A 21,993-nucleotide genomic window follows, 5' to 3' on the forward strand; every position below is an offset into this window, starting at 1 on the left:
TGCAAGGGGAATGCATAAGAGACACATAAGAAAAAGTGAGTGAAGTTGCAGTAAAGTTCAACTGAGCATGTATTTCACATTGTTTTGTGCATGTTAAACCTTCAATATTTCCACTGTGCTCATATTTAGGTGCTTGGAAAGGATTAATTAGATTTGTATTACCTCTTAAGGGAAAAAATGTTTTCGACAGACCTTTTAGAACGGACTGCGGTACCACTGTATATAGACTTCTTGCTCAGAGAGAGGATCATTATCTCTGAAGCTTTGAAGGTGATTGGCTGAGAACTTTGAGCGAGAAGAACGCTGACAGGAAATCTCTGCGAACATAGCAGACCTGAGCCAAATCCTATGTAGTCCCGTCTAAAAGAATAAAGAGGGAATGGCCCACACACTCACAACACACACATGCACGTACACACGCTGGCCAAAAGCTTCTACACACGTCCAGACAAAGAAGGGGGCACAGAGGAAATGTGAACATTCCTCAGAGATTGCACAGGAACTATGAGAAAGAAAGTGACCCCTTACTTCTTTTTTTCATCTCCTTTTTACAACAATGCTGTGAAAACATGCAAAAGGAAGCCCGGGGTAGTGTTTTGCACTGTACTTACAGCCATACAAGTTTTGGTGTACTAAGGTCGGAGAGGAGGAAAAGGACAATTAGATAAGCAAAACAGCAAATAAACCAGATAAAGGTAGAAGATTAGGGATCAATTATTTAAAAGAAAAGACGCATTGAAAGTTAAATCAAGATGGAAAAGCAGCATGAGGGAGACATGGAGGGAATTGGCGTCGGTGGTCAGATCTAATCCAGTGAGCATGTCTGTTGTCCTGGAAAGGAAACCCAATTATATGGCACTTCCACTGGCCCGATGCCGCTCGGTGGGTGTATGTGTGTGCTTACACTGAGAAGCTTGGTCTCATTACGTTGACTGACAGCTCCCATTTTTCCAGCACCCTCCCATATAGCGGCGTATACATGCACATGTGTGCGCACACAAACGGCAGGTCCGGGGGATATTCCTTAGACGTTATTTCTCTCTGTTTGAAGCCCCCAATTCACCAAGGCAGCAATTACTGTTAGAGGGAGATAAACCTTCCAGCAGGTCAAAAATATCTTTTGAGTTTTGTGCAAGTTGAGAAGTTGACACAGCATCAAGTCTGGTTTTCCAAAATGCTACACAGGAACATGTCAAGGGCGATAACATTTTTTTTTATTGTGCAGCGTTTCTCCAAAACATCATACAGTAAACCCTCTGCATTTTGCACGTCAAATTTTGCAGCTTCACTCTATCACAATCAAATATATATACATTTATTAATAAATCATGTTTTGTGGTTGAAGATGGCCTATTATTTGTTTATTATTTGTTTATTATTTGTTGTTGTTGTTGTTTTGTATACATTGTATGACCAAAATTGCCACCCACACATAATAAAGATGGTTCCTTGTCTGGAATCTGTGTATAGTGTCCAAACTTGAAGATGACTCCAAGAACAACTATCCACTCTTGGTTATTGTATGCCATTTGTATGCCAAATGAATCTTCTGAAAACTAAGGTTCCACTGTATTTGGCACTTGTGGGTGTCCATTATGGGGAAGCAGTACTCATAATACTACTACTAATTGTAATGAACAGCGCATGCAGTGAATGTGTGTATGTTGAAAGAAAAAAAAAAAGAAAAATGCAATAAAAAATAGATAAAGTGCTATTTATACTGTGTAAGTATAATAAAAATGAAAATGGAAATGGATATGGGTGCGGTAAATGTCATGATGTGCAAAAAAGTGGTGAAATATAATGGTTATGAATTTCCGAATTATGCGGGATAAGAGGCACACACTGTAAAGCCACTAATGAGAAACTTGTATTATGCTGACTTAGAAAGTAAAAACTACAAAATAAAGTCCATTTTGTTTATGCTGTATAATGAGCATCAACATACTTCGTGCTTTGTGGAGACACGCGCCTGTTAGACTAGCTAAGACTCTCTGTGTGATGGCCAGCGGGATTGATATTTCAAAACAAAGTATGATAAAAGCAGAAGCTGATAAGACATGATCCTGAGCTAAAAGTGCTGCAAGACAACTCAGCCAGTGTTGTGCGGAGAAAAGAAACTCCAGAGAGCAAACTTAAGATAGATTATTTTGGTGCATTGGAAACACTCACTGTTTGGAAAAGACTGTAAAGAAAAACTCATATTCTTTGATATGTTTCTAGAGGTAAGCTAAATGATGATGACTTTCACATGTGATAGCATGGACGCAGCTGATAAACGATGTGTCTGTGCCGGTGTCCTTCTGATGGGATGTTTTCCCCAATCAAGGTCTAGACATTTATCATGTGCAGCCAGAGAGACAGATGAATGTCTTGAGGGCCGGAGGCTTAGATAACTGGCTTAATGCATGGATAGATGGATTGGATGGATGGATGGATGACAAGATGATGGCTGAGATGGGAAGACGTGGCATAAGCGTGATATCTGTAAGTGCAAAAAGGGGAGGAGGACGGTGTAGCCCAGAGCATACCTGTCAAACTTCCTGTTTCCTGTGAGAAACTAGCATTTTTTTTCCTGGTACCCTCCTGTGTTATTAGTTTCATGTATTTTAACTTTCACAAAAAAAAAAACGTTCCTGTTTTTTGGCAACACTCAGATCAGAATTTACCGTATTTGTGTTTTACTATTACAACAACAGGAAGGTGGAAACACCAGGCCATGTTCCCTATAATTATTTTCCCTCAGTTTCTCTTATTTATGCATATGCTGATATGCATCGATCACAATGTGAATCTGTGTTTGTGTGTCTCACTGTGTGCAGTTCTGTGGACAAGTCTGACTGCACAGGAACGTGCATATTTTCAGTCGACTGGAATTCAGCTTCACCCCCAAAGGGAAATTAGAGCACAGGAGATGTAGTTTCATAACGTAAAGCAAAGAGAATATTGAGCAATGTGAAATTGTTCTCATCACAGTGACTGGTCCGTTGCTTTAATTGCTCTGAGAGTTGGGCTCCACTTTTCAGAGGAGAGTGTTAGAAACAGGTCATGGGGAACAACGAGTCGGTGAGGACTAGGTTAGCTCTTTATTTGACAGGAGTCAATCACGAGCTATGAGAAAAGTCGCAACGAGCTTATCAACCCATCAGAAATTGCAGGAGGTAGAGGAGCCTCCCTCTGGAGAAGAAAGGCAGCTGAGTGAATCATTGCAGCGCCCCGGCAGCCATGACAAATGACATGCTTTGATGGGAAGAAATACATCATGTGAAGACATTAAGAAGTTTTGTTTTAACTCTAAACCCGTATTGGTACTTGATTTGTATGTTTCTTACCTATAGTGTTAAGTTGCCATGTGATGCATTGAGCGTTTTTTTCTAAGATGGCAGCGTGACCTACTGCAATTTCTGCGAAGCTCGCCGTGAGTTCCCTCCTAGCTTGTGATTGACTCCTGCCAAAGAAAGCTACCATTTTCATACTGACTCGTGAGCAGCAGAGTATTTAAACAATTAGTAGTAGTAAAGGAAATGTCGCCAGATTAGAAAATGGCCATAAATTAGCCGCACCGCTGGATAAGCCACTGGGTTCAAAGTTTAAGAAAAAAATAGCAGTGTATAAACTGGAAATTACGGTCTATGAAACCATAAAACATTGTCTTTGTAGGCGGCATAGGTGGGTCCTCATTAATATGACGACGCATTGCAAGGACGGAACTGGTTGGTAACCCGAGTACCACCTGTATAATGTTCCACTGGTACCTCCTTGGTTCCATTCATAACAGATGGCTTCTGTAAGTGTGACTGAATCAACAGTGCTCTCTGCTGTTGGCATCAAAGTAGCACACTCCATGAGAGAGGAACATAACCTATAGTTTTCCTCCAAATTAGTATTTTGAGTAGTGTTTGTGTCAGAGCGGGGTTTGTCTTCTGCTTGCATCCACAAATGTCTTCCCATTGCACTCTCCTCACTCCTCATTGAGCCATTCATTTATCACCCTGTAATGTGAAACACCTTCTGACTGATAGCCTCTAAAAATGCCCTTTCAAAGTCGCCTCTCTTGCTATTTATCTGTTTCTGGCACCTGCTGCTCAATATATTTTATCACCATCTTTCCCTTGTGCACATTTCTTTCATTTCTCTGCATACCTCTCCTACCCACAATCCATTACTCACTTTCAGTTTTGTATGACTTACAGTATCCCATCACGTCTTTCCCAAGTTTAATAAGCACTTGTTTTAATTTTGTATCAATCAATCAATCAAAGGCTGTATCATTTCTGTAAGTACCTTTCATCACTCTTCTTCAGTGAAATGTTTCTCTTTCTTAGATATACAGCACATCTGTCTCAGCTCCAAAACTTTTACATTGACCCTAAGACCCATTTCTCCATCGCCTCGGTATCAGGGCACAGTTGTCTCCTCATTGCTGTGGGGAATGGATGGATGGTTTTCAACCGAATCACACCACCGCTATCACTCCAAACACTTTGGAGAATGCTACATGTGAAAGTCATTCTCACCCAGCTGTCTGCCACCCAAGGGGAAATTGGTGTCTACAAAGCTCTAATTGGCAGCAGTGCAACACCTGATTTACAAGAGGAGGCGAATTCAAGCTATCAAATTAACATGAATGACAAGTGTTACATACTGTACATCCGTGTCGTTTCCGCTATGACACTTGGGGGGCACACAATGAATAAAAACCACAAAAAAACTCAGTATCTTTGTATAATGTTTGGCAGATTATGGCAAATAATGGTGCTGATATCATGTGCTGCAGTCGTATGAGTGTGCATGGTGTGTTGCAATGTGAGCCCTACGCCAAAATCCAACAACATTTTCTGAAAAGTATTTATTACTATTTACGTATGCAAGAAGGGTGCACGACTTCTAGCAACAAACACACTTGATTGCCGCCCATCTGTTTGAGCCAATGACAGCACAAGCAACCCGGCAATTATTAAACTTGCATAATCAGCATACTTGGTTGCTATCTTTTCACTCTATCCACAAATTGTCCACATAAAGATGATTCATCTATCTCTGAAACAGACTGTGTGCTTTCCACGGGGCTAAGAATAAAACCAACACTTAATAAAAGTCCAGACGGGTTCAGTATTTTCCACTTCTTACTTCTCTGAAAACTAAAACCTCTGCTTTTTGTCCAAAATGACCACAAAAGAGGAAAAGCCGGCCACTTCCAGCTGTCATTGACTGTATTTATGCAATTTTCAAATCATGTTCTCTTCACCAATCCAAACATTGACTTTGGTTTTGGAATTTTGGATGTTAAGCATCAGTTCTCATGAGGACTGACTGGTGGTCGAGTGCCTGTGTCAGGTTGAATCATTAGTTCCAGCCACAAAGATCTGATTTGGAGGTTTTTTCATTCATACCGCCTGCAAAAGAGTGTGAGTCAGAGGGAACAGAGCCAGAGGGAAAAACGCTTTTAATAACGGCCATTTTAGCTTGTTGTAGTGAGCTGCAGGTTTGTTCATACTGTACATACAGTACACTATGAAGCCATATTTTCACGAAAGATCATTCAGTTCAGAACAACATAGTCCTGTAATGCACTTCAGTTGTACTCCATTGCAAACTACAAGCACCAGTATTGCTGGAAGACATTAGACTTCACAGGGTACCAATGCAGTGGCCTGTACTACAAACATGTGGATCGCATCTGTTAATGCTTTGATAGATAATCAATGCCACCGGCCTTGATGATACAAACCCATAGCACAGCAATAAACCCATTCAGGTAAAATTACACACTCGCATTTAGGCAAAAGTTCTGCAAAAATTTGAAACGTGTGAACCCCAAGGTGCTGCAGGAGACCCGAGTTCAATTCCACCCTCGGCCATGTCTGTGTGGAGTTTGCATGTTCTCTCCGGGTACTCCGGTTTCCTCCCACATTCCAAAAACATGCTAGGTTAATTCGCCACTCCAAATTGTCCATAGATATGAATGTGAGTGTGAATGGTTGTTTGTCTATATGTGCACTGTGATTGGCTGGCCACCAGTCCAGGGTGTACCCCGCCTCTCGTCCGAAGACAGCTGGGACAGCACTCCTGCAACTCTTGTGAGGATAAGCGGTAGAAAATGAATGAATGAATGAATGAATGAACCCCAAGGTTTGGTTGGATATAAAAATTGAAGAACATGGATGAGCCTTCTTGGAAGCAGACAGAAAATATTACTGCTGTGAGGTCGAAGTGTTGAAAGGCAACAACGGGGGGGGGACTTAAAGTGTGCGGAAAAGACACGATGAGAAGAAATGTTTTCCCTTTTATTCACACAAGTGTATATGAGAGCGACTGTAACCCGAGTGTTTGAAATAACACCTCTGCAAACCAATGACATGCATGATAATAACGCTGCAACATTAGACGCCAGGAGACGGACCTTTCATCCTTTCATGGGCACATATGCTTCTAGTATAGACAAGCCTCCGGGAATGAAGCGCCCCTCCAAAAAAAGAGACAGAGGGAGTACCATCCACCTAAGCTTCTATTAGAGTTGAAGGTTGGATCATATCTCTGATAACCCCTGTCTTTCAAAAAGTCCATAGGTGGTATAATAGTCTAATAATAAGTAGATATGTTATACATATCCTTGTGTTGTTTTATTGCTTATCTGATGATGTTTCCTACGGTGTGCTACTTACATGCTGCCACTGCTCCTTGATGAGAGGCCGGTATCGTAGGAAGTATTTCAGAGGGAAGTTGTCGATGTCGGGCCAGGTGGCAGGACTTTGCCAGGAGACCTCCAACCTGCGAGCGTTGTAACGAATCGGGGTCGCCGTGACTCGCTCAGGGGGGTCGGGTTTGACTGGGAGACAGAAAAGAACAAGCTATAAAAACAAACACACACATTCCAGTAGTGTACATTTCATTTGGAGCATCATAAGAGCAATCCCAGACAAAGCGCCCCAAGATGACTGGTAGTGCTAGCATCCTGGTCCTGACCATTCTGAGCTGCATGGCCGTTTTCCATACATGATGGGGAGGCCAAAGACACCTCAGGAGTGACAACTGAAGACAAGCACCAATGAGTGGGACTTGGTCATTTTAAAACTGGCTTGCAGGCTGAAAAAGTGTGAGCACCCCTATTTTAAAGACTTGTTGACAACCACCACCTAAAAGAATGTACTGATGTAACCTCGGCCTCGGTGTTACTGTGTTGAAAATTCTATGAAATAAAAACAGCCTTCTTTCGTTTTGGAAGAATTCTATAACCTTTGACTTAGCAACACCAACCACAAATAATATAAGGTTCCTGGAAGTGCTTAAACAAATTAACCCAAACATTTCTCCTTACCTGGTAATCTGACCTGATTGGTAAGGGCAGCTAAGCAGTAACATGATGGTAAACCTTTCTTGTGAAAGATCGGTGACGACAACGACTCAGGCCTTTGAGGAAATGAGGTGAAACCAAGCAAGTTCCTGCGTAAAAGTTCAGTATCTGTATCTCCTATACAAGATATTGAATAACCTTATTTTGTCACATCACCTCCATTAAGGAGCAGACTGGCCAGCCATTGTATCCATGTCAAACCTTTTCTATAGCAGGAAATGGATAGTTTGATAAAAGTGCTTGATAAAAGATAGCGTCAAAACACAAAAACATGAAACACACATGTACCCAGCCTGCAGGCACACATTCTATTCAGACAAAACAGACTGAACATGACAAAGAAATGGATTTGATCAGAAGCAGATCAAAGCAGAAAGGCATCATGAGATGGTTAATCTCATTGTGACCTTCCATAAGTAAAAGTGGAAAAAAGAAGAAAAATAAGTCAAAGCTTTTTGTCCTTGTGAGATAAAAAAAGCAACAGAAACATGCCATTCAGGAACAAAACATGGAGAAATCGACTTCGATGGATGCTTCCAAAGACCATTCATCTCGGCTGAAACATTGCACATAAGCTCGCTATTGCATTAGTAATAAGTAAAAGGGAGATGGGGCACTGTGATAACCTGGAGCCTGGCCAAGCAGAGCGAGTAAGCTACTCATTCGATTTATCACCATGAGCAGCGGCAGGCAAAGCGTAATGAAGCGATGGCCAACCAAAGGAAAACACTATCTCACAATGTAAACAAAGCAATGCTTAATGCGTGGGCCAGAAGTTACACCGTTCTCCTTCTTTCTTTTAATCACATGCACATTCAAGTTCAGTCTCCCTTTTGTTCAACACTGTTGCTGCTGCTGCAAAGTCACAAAATCCCTCAGGTACTTGAGGGATGACTAGGTGGGGTAAAGGACCACTTAGTGAAAAATGAAAGCATGCAAGGGCCACTTTGATATTTTGTAAACCACATGCTAAGAGGTTGTACACATTGTATGGTCTTGGTCTTGTTTTTTTTTGGTATTATTTATTTTTTAATAATCGTTGTACATTTTTATGACTTTATTGCCATAATATTTGGACTTTAATCCTATAATATTAGAAATTTTAACCCAACCTAATTTTCCCCCTGAATGTTAATATTAAGACATATTATTATTAAGAATATTAAAATATCTTTTGTTTGTTAGTATTAATATATTTTGGTCAAATATCTAACGTTTTAATGCTTTATGCTCTACTAAAATTATACTACACAATTTTTGTCATAATATTATGAGTTTGTTTTCTAAATTCTCAAATTGAAACGTTTTATTTTTAAAAAATGATTTTTCTCTTAATATTTGACTTTATTCTGTGAAAATTTTGCATTTTTTCCCATTTTTTGCCCCAACAATTTCATAATTATGATTTTATTCTCATATTATTTTATATTCCCATAATATTGTAATTTATAATTTATATTATAACTTTACTTCATGGTTTTGCTTAATTCTCATAATATTCTTAATTATTATTATCAATTAATTATATATTTTTTGCTTTGAATTATGCTTCTACAATTATATTATTTAGAATTCTAAATAATAATTTAAAAAATCTTTTTTGTTGTTAGATTACATATTTTCTTAATATTCTGACTTTATTCTTCGAAAGAATATGATTTTTAAAATTTTTGCTGTTGTTAAATTATGTTTTTAAATTATGTTTTTCGAGTCTAACCATTCTGTATACTAAATTCTGAGTGCAATGTTCTAGTTTTCACTAAATGTAAGTGTGTGAGGTGTCCCAATACATTTGTTGATATCGCACATGGATAATTGCTCGATAACTCCTACTGAGTGGTGATTATTTTGGCTGAGTACACCCACAGAGTACTCATCAAATATCTCAAAGAATTAGCACCAATGAGCTTTGCAAGCTGCCGCTGACAGCATTAGTCATTTTACCCGGCAGAAACAGCAGTCGGAGCTGATGCTTTGCCTGTGCCATTCTTTTCCTAAGATAATTACCCTCAGCCTGTTCATTTGGACTTGGAGCAGAGAGAAGGTGGCGCCTGTCTGTGGTGACTTTGCACCCCCAGGAAGCTGAGGTTGAAAAGCCACCACAGAATGTAGGAAATCTGACCAGTGTTGTTTCATATGAAGAATAGCAACCTATGTTACATATTATGCTCTCTCTGACTGTTTGATGGGGTTCTTTGTCCTTTCCGTTTGGAGACTCACTCATGAAGTAGTTACAGCATGAGGCAGAGGTAGAGGAATACACTAAGGGAATCAATACTGTCCCAACTTGTCTCAATCGCTGAACAAAGATGGAATTGTAACGTCTATGCGGATTGGTGCAGAGTCTGCAGTGATGCCGGAAGATGGAAGATGAATGGATAGGTGCTACTGCTTAGGTTGCCATTCCAAAACAACACCAGCAAACCCAACTGTCTTCTCTGCACCCACACACATACACGGTCTTAGACGCGTTCATGGCTTCATGGCTACAGTATCCTTGAGCATGTTCAAGGCTTTGCTCCTATGAGAGTGACAGCAATAACTAAGCAGCATTGTGTTTTTATTCCAGTTTCAGTTCATTCTCATATTCAACGTTTTCATGTTGGCATTTTATGTCCTTTATGTAATGTGTTCAGTGACTGAAGTGATTCAGGTAAAAATTCCGACTGACACTATTTACAATATCAAATTGCGGGAACAGAACTGGTTTCAAACCTGAGGATCACCTGCTCTTGCCAAGATGTTAAATAAGAAGGCTTACTCGTTGCTTTAATTATTTAATCACTAGTCTGTATTAAATATAAATGACAAGCTTGGAAAGTGTGCTGGTTGTGGTGGGCAACCACTCCCCTTGCCCCACATGTAAAATCTCAATTAAATGAGCCTGATAGGATTAATTCTACACAGTAAACGGCTAAAACAGCGAGTGTGTTGCCACTGTATGTGTATGTGTGTGTGTGTTAAATGCCATATTTAACATGTGCACACGCAAGACAGAAAGTCACGCTGGATGTTTCATCAGAGACACGGTCCTTCATTGTTTCGACTAGACTGTCTGATCTCCTATTAGATTCAGGAGCCCCCAGGGGGATACCTGCGGATCTGGAGTCATTTGCAATAATTACAAAGGTCATCTATGATCTTAATCCTGTGCATATGCGCTACGCCTGTAATTTGTATTTTTTTTAATACACATCACGTAAATGACACTAAAAAAGAAAAAAATGCAGGCGCATTTCACCAACCACAGAGGTCGTTTGATGATATTGGTCCTGTGCGAGTCAGCATCCCTGTGATTTAAACGATGAGTGGAGGTTGCCAGACTCCACACTGCTGCCAGAGGTTATCCCTCTCTCCACTGTAAGTCACATCACACAGCAGGCGGTGCTGTGCTGCATGCTGGTTAGTGATGCACTGCCATCAGTTACTGCTAAAGCTCCAACCGCAACTGACTTCACTCTAAACTGTTGTCCTGTGGAAATGGCGGAACCGGAACTAAATCATATTTGAGGTGTAAATTTTAGATGATACTGACTTTGCCCACTCGTTTCATGGATGGATACCAACTGAAGAGTCTGCATACTTGTTAAAATGTGACAGGATGAATGATGAAAGGAAAAACAGGTAATGATTTGAGTTTTTTCTATTGAAAATTCTTAATTAATTATTATGTAGTGCAATGTAGTGAGGGACTATTGTACTAGGAAAATGACCACAGGGGCATGTACAGTAAAAAAAGGCAAAGAAAGAAGCAGTCTACCATTTTGTTATCAACCAATAGTAAAGGGAAGTATTAGTGCCTCAGCCAAGGCACTAATCCGACTAGGATTTACATTTTCATGAGTCCTGTGTCCAGGATTTGGTCAAGCATGTCACTGGCTCAGTTTATACAAACAGACGCACAGACACACACTCACAGCAACCCATACCTCGCTTGATGTGATACAACAGAGTTGAGGACCGCTGGAAGCATTTCCCTTATCTATTTAAGTCCAGCTCATTCCTTCCTTAAAGTGAAACCATTTCCTCTTCGTCCAGTCAATCTCCTAAGAATTCGAACAATCCTGCTCTTGTTATATACGCTTCGGCATTCTCACTGCAAGCCACTTTGTACCTTTACACAGAATATTTCATACAAGTTTTACAAAGAATAGGTATTGTTTTTAATTCTTAACATTACAACATTTTAATTCAGTAACATTACTGACACCGAGTGACCAATATAGAATACTACATATCATAATAAGGTCTTTGAATGCATCTTCTGAATGCCTTATATTTGTTCATTCATTCTCTACCGCTTATCCTCACGAGGGTCGCGGGGGTGCTGGAGCCTATCCCAGCTGTCTTCGGGTGAGAGGCACCCTGGACTGGTCGCCAGCCAATGACAGGGCACATATAGACAAACAACCATTCACACTCACATTCATACCTATGGACAATTTGGAGTCGCTAATTAACCTAGCATGTTTTTGGAACGTGGGAGAAAACCGGAGTACCCGGAGAAAACCCACACATGCACAGGAGAACATGCAAACCCCATACAGAGATGGCCGAGGGTGGAATTGAACTCGGGTCTCCTAGCTGTGAGGCCTGCATGCTAACCACTTGTCCGCCTTATATTTGTATTTTTGTTAATTTAGCCAGTTTTATGCTTTAAAATGCTTAATTTTGACTTTTTGCCCTAAAAGTCCACTTTTACGCTGGAGGCATGTGGGTTAGTGACCAACCAGACCCAGCAGATGGTGCTGCATCTACGAGGATGTGGTGCATGATATGGACACACTGATATTTGGGTCAAATAAGGGATACTTTTGGAGTGTGAAGCTCATGTAGCTGGAAAATAGTCTCGTGATGAATGCAATTGTAAGAAAACGTCTCAAAAAGCTTTCCTGTGAGAACACTTGAAGGTAAATGTGTTTACAGGGCAGTAGCTGTTTATGTTATCAGGCATGTTTTCATGATTCAGTTAAACACTGTGTGCTGCAGCAAAGTCTGGGAGATGGGGTGGATTATTATTGAGTGTGTTTTTCTAAGACATGGGTGCTCTGTTAGTGAGTTTCTCGCTAATGGACATGTTGATTTCCCTTCCCAAGGAGAAAAGCACTGCGCTCCTCTTTTCAGTTTGGTGACATATATTTGGCCAGTGTATTTTGTCTTTTTGGCAAAGATTATTGATGTGTGTGAAACAAACCACCCGAAGGAGTGAATAAAATCAGTCATCTGTGGTCAAACAAATGTTTCAACATCGAGGGATGGGCTGGCATCTTCAATGAGACGCCCTGATAGTCTACATTTTCACCCTTTTTTTATTCTTTGCCAAGTCTTGTGAGAAAGGATCCGAGGACTGTGCCAAGTTGGGAGCAAAACATAGTCAGTAAACATTCATGAAAAGCCTGCAGAAGATTGTAGGGAAATAAGAGAGACTCCAAAAACTTTTAAAAAAGTAAATTTGATTATGGCATGTGTAACTTTGTACCACATGTTTTCATGTCATACCACGCAATGAAAATGGAGGTAAAAGCTAAAACCTGAATTTAGAAAGTGTTATTAAAATTTAAGGCTATGCGGAAATTCACTTAAATTAGGGATGACTGTATAACAAAAGAACAGTGGCGAAAACATGCAAACATTTACCTATACTGGACTCTTCAAAAGATAAGGTGTTGGAGGCTTTCCCCAAAGCGTTGATAGCTGTCACGTTGACTTTGTACGGGAAGCTGGAGAAGACCTCTGGAAAACGTACGTGGCAACGATTCTTATGGAAGGAATCTTTCTGCACCTCCAGTGAACGCTGGTTATGTCTAGAGACAAAAAAAGCCGAGGGTAGAAATGACAAACAAGCATTTTTCTATTCCTGCTGCTAAAATAGCTGACCAAATAATTATTTCTACCCCCCAAAATATAAAAGCACCATCACCAGGAGGCTCGAGATACTGACCACATGACTGACCCTTATCATAATTCTGTAAGTCCGACGCCTCATTATCATTCTAATAGACTCATAATGCTTTTGCGGTATTAATGAGGACCACCCGCTGTACTTTGAGCTGCGGGACTTAATGACGTGGGAGGATGAAAGACGGAACGTGACAAAGACATACTCTGCCGGTCCACCAACCAGTGGACCAGTGCGAGGGTGACAGCAGCTACCTGCTGCTAAAACACACCTCACCAGCCGGCAACGCCAGCAGCATTTCCCATTAATGAGTCCTTATTCCTTCTCTCTGTGGCATTCAGGTCTTCTTAGTTGCCAGTTGCAGCTGTTTTCACCCGCTTTAAACGCATGTATGAAATATAGAGTTTGGATGAACTTTGGTCTGTAGCTCCAATATGACCAAAGGACAACTTATTACCTTTTAATCAGGATTATAATAAACCCAAGAGGTCCATATGACCCAAAGATATTTTGATTACAGCTGCAATCAAAGCAGCATCTTTAAAATATCATCATGAGTATCATTATTCCGAGGTCTTGTCACAATTCAGCTTCTGTGCATTTTCAAAAAGAGCTTGAAAAATCCAAAATATAAAGAAAAATTAACAACAACATGTCAATCTATAAGATAAAAAAAAGAAAAAGACTTACTGTACATCCACTTCAAAGGTAGTGGGGATGTATGTGGAGTGTTGCTGGTGCCAACTGCAGTAGAATCCTTTGGGATACGTATTGGATCTACAGGTGATCAACGGCTCCCGAGGGGAAACTGCAGAGAAAAAGAAAAAGCATCTTGTCAACTCAAGAGACAGAAATATACAGGGATATAATTACATACAATTAATGTGAATAATTCCAGCACATAATTAGACACTGAATGTCATGGTGCGTAAATAGATGCAGATTAATATCATAAAAATCACTCAATCTTCCCACAGGAAGCCCGTTACATACAACCCATACAATTAGTAAAAAAACTGTAATACAAGTAATACTACAAAGTATGTTTTTTTGTGCATTGTTACTGGCACATGTGCATGATACTCACTGAACTAAACATTCATTCATTCATTCATTCATTCATTTTCTACTGCTTATCCTCACGAGGGTCGCGGGGGTGCTGGAGCCTATCCCAGCTGTCTTCGGGCGAGAGGCAGGGTACACCCTGGACTGGTGGCCAGCCAAACACAGGGCACATACGTATAGACAAACAACCATTCACACTCACATTCATACCTATGGACAATTTGGAGTCGCCAATTAACCTAGCATGTTTTTGGAATGTGGGAGGAAACCGGAGTCCCCGGAGAAAACCTATGCATGCACGGGGAGAACATGCAAACTCCACACAGAGATGGCGGAGGTAGAGGCAGAGGGTGGAATTGAACTTGGGTGTCCTAGCTGTGAGGCCTGCACGCTCTGAACTAAACAATGATCCAGTCCATGAACACACATCTTTCTCTTTTCTTTGCGTTCTATAGATATAAAAACAGCTAACAAAAGACTAACAAGAATGCATGTCATGTGATGCAATTCTTACGCCTATAAAGCCTAAAAAACCCGCAAACAATGTTGTATTTACATTATGTGACCTGCATTATCTGACCAAGCTATAGCAACATTGTTATAACCACAGTTACACTGAAGCACGAGTTTGGAAGTTTGGAAGAGTTAATACAAGATGCAGCGTTTCCTTCTACGTTGCTATGCTGCACTCGTGCATCCAAGAAGGAGGTTCCGTGACTGCTTAAAACAACCAAAGTACAGCAAAATACTGTAGATAATACAAGATATGATGAATATACCTGTTACTACATGGTACTACATGCTGTTTCATGGTGTATACAGCATGTTTATTAATTTAAAACTCAAGTGAAAAAACACAACAAACAGGATTACTACACTAAAAGTCAGTCGGCAACCAAAAAAGACTCCAAAACGTTTAATTGATTCCCTGTTTGGTTTGCAGACAATCGTCTTTCTAAAATAGCAGGAACAAATGTAAACAACAGGAAAGCAGGCCAATTAACACAAATCATTAGCTGAGTGTTATTGACAATGTTGTCAATGAACACCCCCCTCCTGAAATATAATGATAAGAAAATGTCGAAAAGAGGGCTTGAATGCTTCTACAACTTCAGAGCGCAGATCAGTGCACCAGTATGGGCTAGCATGGTCAAAGTAAACTAACATACAATACTAAAGGGTCAGGCAAAATGATCCGACACATTTGTAGGTTAAGTAAAAGGCAGATAAAGTAAAGTAACAAACAAGTGTTTTTATTTTCGAAAAGTACAAATAATTTTTTTTCAAAAACTGCCATTTTGCTTTGTTTCTTTATAATGCCATTGTTTTTCGTTTCATTTTCACTTGCTGCCATGAATTGGACTGGTGAGCATCGCGCTTTCATTGTGGAAATGTTAATCAAAACAAACAAATCTGTAACTGCAACACAACGAGCGTGCCGTTTGCACGTCAATCTTGGTAGACATGATCCCGTACCAGCTGGAAACACCATCTCGTTATGGGTTACCGACTACAGAGCTACTGGATCTGCATTGAAACCAAAAGCAACCGGCCGACCTCGCACCGCCAGAACTGATAATGAAACAGAACGGCATTATATGTACTTTTCAAAAATACAAACACTTTTTTGGTTCTTTGCTTTATTCATTCATTCATTCATTTTCTACCGCTTTTTCCTCACGAGGGTCGCGGGGGGTGCTGGAGCCTATCCCAGCTGTCTTCGGCCGAGAGGCGGGGTACACCCTGGACTGGTCGCCAGCCAATCTCAGGGCACATATAGACAAACAACCATTCACACTCACATTCATACCTATGGACAATTTGGAGTCGCCAATTAACCTAGCATGTTTTTGGAATGTGGGAGGAAACCGGAGTACCCGGAGAAAACCCACGCATGCACGGGGAGAACATGCAAACTCCACACAGAGATGGCCGAGGGCGGGGACCGAACCCTGGTCTCCTAGCTGTGAGGTCTGCGCACTAACCACCAGACCGCCGTGCCACCGTTCTTTGCTTTATTTGCCTTTTATTTAACCTACAAACGTGTCAGATCATTTTGCCTGACCCTGTATATTGAATATGCAATACCCAATTTACCCAATTTACAAACATGCAGATGAGCTTCCCTGAGATGGTTCCGAGCAGTTTCTTGCTGTTTGTGCAGAAACATACCAAAAATTGCCTTTTATTGTGGCCAGTTGAATGGAGAAATGCAATAATCATGTGGCATCTTGATACCCCCCCATCTGTGAGACGGATGGATGATCCCGGCCAAGGAGAAGTCGCTAACACAGTTGCTAACACAGATTTAGACAGATGTGTTAGCAACATTTGAGAAACATTGGCCTTTAGTGTTTTAGGTCTTTGAATTCAGCTCATGAAAGATGGGAGCAGAAACAAAAGCCTTGCGTTTATGTTTCTATTGAGTGTATATAGGTCAACTGAATGGCTTTACTAATACTCTCGTCCCCCAAAAAGCTGTGGAGGCGGGTGGGTATGTTGATGGAGAAAAGGACAGTGATGAAAAAAAGGGTAAAGAGCTGAAAAGGAGGGTTGGGAGGCAAGATTGTACGTGAATAAAAGAAGTATAGTGCAGTGGGAGCGTAACAGATGAATGAAGGAGGTTGTCCAGAAGAAGTGATGTTATGCCAACTCTGGCCTCCCTCGAGATTAGGCTCTTTTCTTCTCAGCTAGTGAAGCACACACTTGTCCAGCGCTGCCTCTTCCTCCCTGCGGCTCTTTGCCCTTTTGCCCAGAGTTACTTTTACTGCATAAAAAATGCAGTATAGGCACAGTGTAGTGTAGCTATTGCAGTGGAGAAAAAAAAAATATATATTTGCCGTCATTAATTCATCCACTACCCGTCTCATCTGTTTTAAGTGCCGGGAAATTCATTTCACACTTTGTGCTTCATTAGTTACAGATCGGTTCAGCATGTTGGGCTATAAGAATGATATAAGACTTGCTATTAAACGGCACAGCTTATGCTTATTGGACAATACATATGTTGGATGTAATTCAAAAACTGGATGGAAAATTCAGCATTTAGAAAAACAACAATGGTCAGTTTTGACAAAGACTATTACGTACGTAAATTTAACAATTTTTTTCACATTGCTGGTAGTAGGTAATGGTAATGGTTTAATTTCATTTGAACATGCATCTGTTAAATTTGTTCACTTTCTGCCTTTTTGAAATAATTAAAATTTTCTATTTTTTTATTATTTCGTATTCAGTATTTTTTTTGTCACATACCGAAGTACGAAGTGATATGACAATACAATGACATAATGGTTACCATAGTAACCGCCAATATAGTGATATATATATATATATATAACACATCATGACTGGTTCAAGACTCTTCATCTTTGTATTTAGCAAACATCAACTGCTTACTGTTTAGGTATAGGACAATAGGTGTTGTCATGGTGTAGGAAAATTTCTTGTGAATGTTATTGAATATTGGGAGATAAGGAAAAAAAGAAACTACAGTAATATAATATAATATATAATAATAATAAATATACAACTAAATAATGAATAAATAAATACATATATTAGTAATAAGTACATTAAGCAATTAGGCACAATTTTACGCAACTGATTTATATGTATGTCATGAGGGGGGACTGATTAAATTACACTGAGGGTCTGGATAAAGTTGGCGATAAAGCAATTGATTTTCACTTTTTGCCATTTTAATTCACTGTAGGATTTGGCCACCATCCCAGAATGTAAATTGTTATGTCCTGTTATGTTATGTCCTTACAGGAACGATTTCTTAGTTCCTTGTGCATGAACCAGACAGTAGCCTGCTAAAGTGCTAAATAACAAAAGAACAGTCAACAAAGACGAATGCAAAATTTCTTGTCACTCAAGGTCGACATCATTGACAGATAGGCACTATAGTAGGTTTCTGTAAGTTAACGTGTACACATCTTCAACCGGTACACCTCGGGGGAGGTCTACGTAAGGCATTCTATTGTACAATAAAAGTACACTAAAATAATTGTTAATACAGGCTTTGTATTGGATGCCATTTCATTTTGCACCCCTTGTGATATTTCTTTCTCCGATATGTTCGCTTACATAACAGAGTTAAAAACAAGGGATGGGTCTGTTTGTCTTGAAGAATCATTTGCTCATGGAGTGCTAGACATGGGAAAAACTGCATGGGTCGCTGCTGAGAGGAACATTTCTCTCCCCTGTGGTTCTCCGAATGTTTTCGCAGAACAGGGTGTAGCCAGATGAAAAGGTGTTTAGTAATATTGGAAACAACTGTATTTACCTACAATGTACAGTAATCTAGGGCTGTCTTTCATAGTCGAATCTGATTCATTAGATTTTGTCCATGGTAGACATAGACTAATAGTTGATCATGTGTACATACATTTTTTTTCAACAGTTAATAAATAAATGATTGCTGTTTCATGGTTGATTATGACGTATTATTAGACAACAGATATTGAAAGACAAAGGTATATGTAGTATTCTGGTATATGTAGTATTATAGAATGGAATCCACCATGTAATGTCCGACAAGATGAAAAGCAGTTTCATGCGGTGTGGAAGTGGTTAAGTTGTTGGCTGCTTTGTCCTTCTTCCCCACTCAGTTTTAAATCTTGTAAAGGTGACTACAGGGGTGTGATTTCATGTAAACGGGGCTCTAATGGTAAAAAAATTGTAGACACAGGTTTTCTATGCTCTAACTACAAAAATGCATGAGAGGGATTAAAATGCATTTCGCACAGCATGAGGTCTTACGAAAATCCACATTGGAAAGTCCAAAAGATTGTTATTCGAATCAGACAAATTGTTGAATAGTCGACTATTCTAAGAGACCCTAAGAGATCTTCAACTCAAACCAGTGTTTTCTCAAGATCCACTACCTTGACCAATAACACAGCACTAAAATACATTGGTGTTGGTCTAACCACATCCAATTAAGGCTAAATCGCCTAAGCACTGGCTTTGTTTTCACCACTATTGTTTGAGCTATGAGACCAGTCAGACTGAGAAAACTATTGATCAAAGAGAATCAACACAAAAAGAAAGACAATCCCCTCAAGAGGGACGGACTAACAAAAACATTAATATTGAGAACCGCATTAGATGATCCTCTCTGCCCCTCTTATCAGCATGTGTCTATTCCTCTAACGTGCTAAATTCATGTTTGCTTTGCTGTTATTTGTCAGTATTTATGGTGCCAATGTGGAGATAAATTACAGTAACCGTGCCTACTTTACCGCATTAGCATTCGGTGTAATTATTTTTCACATTTGTAATTAATTGTTTATTCTGGAGTATGCGCAAGCAGTTGGTTGTCTTGATTGCCTTGCGAGGTAATTTCTGATGAGGTCATTTCACTGTCACACACAGTTAGCTTTGTTTAAACGGTCACCACGGCAACTAATTAATCCATCAATATCATCAACAATGAGGTGTCAGGGAGGACATCTAATCACACTCAATTAATCACAAAGACTAATTGGGGCCATCTTGATCAATTTGTCCCTCATCTGAGAGCTTCAGTCAAAGTAAAAGTCAAACACAACGTTGAAAACAAACACACACACTCGCACTTGTATTGATCGCCAGGGCAGACAGACGAACACCCACATGGATTCGGAGCCGCAGGTATTCCTGTAGGCATTGTAGAATGAGCTTTAATCAATGCAACTACCTTATTAAGAACTTGAAGAAGCTATATGTTTAAAGACAACAATTACAGAGTACTGTTTTCGACAAAAGACGGCAGTTCAAAGAAGCACTCGGAGAAACAATGACAAATGAAAGTGACTGGAAGCATGTCTTTATGATTTGTTTGGAGTTTGTGATGAAAAAATATAGAATTTTCAGACATAACTGCAAGATATCAGCTATAACTCACATGTTGTGTGAGAAGTCGTAGAAAATGTATTTTGGGCTGTGTATTCCCAAGTAAATGTCGAAGTTGAAAAGGCTTGACAAGCAATTGATGAGCTGATCCTGCTCAGGTCGTAGCCTCAGATTCTGGGTCCCCAATCCAGGCATTTGCCTTCATTCCACTGCGTTCAATTCCACCCTCGGCCATCTCTGTGTGGCGTTTGCATGTTCTCCCCGTGCATGCGTGCGTTTTCTCCGGGTACTCCGGTTTCCTCCCACATTCCAAAAACATGCTAGGTTAATTGGCGACTCCAAATTGTCCACAGGTATGAATGTGAGTGTGAATGGTTGTTTGTCTATATGTGCCCTGTGATTGGCTGGCGACCAGTCCAGGGTGTACCCTGCCTCTCGCCCAAAGACAGCTGGGATAGGCTCCAGCACCCCTTGCAACTCTCGTGAGGATAAGCGGTAGAAAATGAATTAATTAATGAATAATATTGAATCCTACACCCCACCAATCCTGGTGGGGTCTGTAACCAATCAATCGCTACAACCGATGGAAAACTGTATGTGTCTGTAAGTAACGTGCAACTACCATTATATGATTACCTGCCATAAACAAGTGACAGACACACGACTATTAATTGTAGCTGTGGCACAAATTGGACAAAAGTGCAAATATCAATGACTTTTCATGACATTTGTGAGTCTAGGGCAGGGATCACCAACTGCCGGGCCGGGGACCGGTACTCTGTGGCTCTTTGTTACACAGCAACTCAGATGAAAATCTATTGGGTTCTGTATGTGTATATATTTTTATGAGATAGAAAGAGAGACACAATGAGTCAACGATTTTGTACAGAAGTGACTTTAAGTGGCCTTCTGAACACTTTGGGACCGCAATTCCAAATGCATTAGATTGGCTTCTACAGCTGCATTTGATGTACTTGAAGTAGCCTTTCAAAGTTCCTATGATGGTTTCTAATTTAATACAACACAAATGTGTGTTTTTGCAGTCATTCTTTCAAATATAAAGCCAATTGATTTTTATATATTTCATATATATATGTAGAAGTAAGTATTACGCAAATATTTTGGCTCTCGCTAAAGAGGTCAATGGCAATATGGCTGTGCTGCTAGGCCCCAGATGTCGTATTATTTGCTATTTGGTTGTGTTAGAAGACTTCCAGCTGCTGCTCTCTCTTTCTCTCACTCCCTGTGTGTGTCACGAGGCACCAGCGGTGTGAAGTCAGGGCCAGCAAAGCCTTCCCCGCTGGCCTAAACACTTACAACTACTATTTGTTGCACAAAGTAACAGAACACAGAAATATATCAATATATATATATATATATATATATATATATATATATATATATATATATATATATATATATTACAAACAATGCATATAATATAATTAAACAGCAGTATACTAGAAAATTCAATGCTGTTTTCATCTCCCTCCTGTGCACTGAAACCACTAAAGTCGTCTTTTTCCATGTCAGAAATGAAAAGCCTCATCATTCCTTTGTCACAAACTTTATCAGTCTCTCTCTCTCTCTCTCTCTCTCTCTCTCTCTCTCTCACTCTTTCTTTTGTTATCGCTGTCAGGGTCACTTTTGCCTCAAGGCAAATTAGCCCTTGAACTTTTGAAACCCATTGGTAGTAGAACATTTTGACGGCTTGACTGCTCCATGCTGTCAAGATCCACTGGCGGACTTGAGCAAAAGTTGCTAAATCAATTGCCTTTAACTTGTAAGCTACATCATATGTATAACTCGTAGCGTGTTTTTTTGGCTGCACTGT

The 21,993-nt window shown here is 40.1% G+C and overlaps 1 protein-coding gene across 3 annotated transcripts in view; it reads right to left on the reverse strand.

The window, feature by feature from the left end:
* cntfr (ciliary neurotrophic factor receptor) overlaps positions 1 to 21,993 on the reverse strand; it is a 229,259-nt gene that overhangs the window by 14,612 nt on the left and 192,654 nt on the right. For all 3 annotated transcript variants that reach the window (XM_058050889.1, XM_058050882.1, XM_058050875.1), the window contains 3 exons: positions 13,944 to 14,061; positions 12,992 to 13,158; positions 6,666 to 6,829 (listed from right to left, as the gene is read on the reverse strand). In XM_058050889.1, coding sequence (XP_057906872.1) covers positions 6,666 to 6,829; positions 12,992 to 13,158; positions 13,944 to 14,061 — 449 coding nt within the window. The remainder of the gene's footprint in view (positions 1 to 6,665; positions 6,830 to 12,991; positions 13,159 to 13,943; positions 14,062 to 21,993) is intronic.

This window comes from Doryrhamphus excisus, chromosome 2 (genome assembly GCF_030265055.1).
Source record: "Doryrhamphus excisus isolate RoL2022-K1 chromosome 2, RoL_Dexc_1.0, whole genome shotgun sequence".
In the NCBI taxonomy this organism is placed as follows: domain Eukaryota; kingdom Metazoa; phylum Chordata; class Actinopteri; order Syngnathiformes; family Syngnathidae; genus Doryrhamphus; species Doryrhamphus excisus.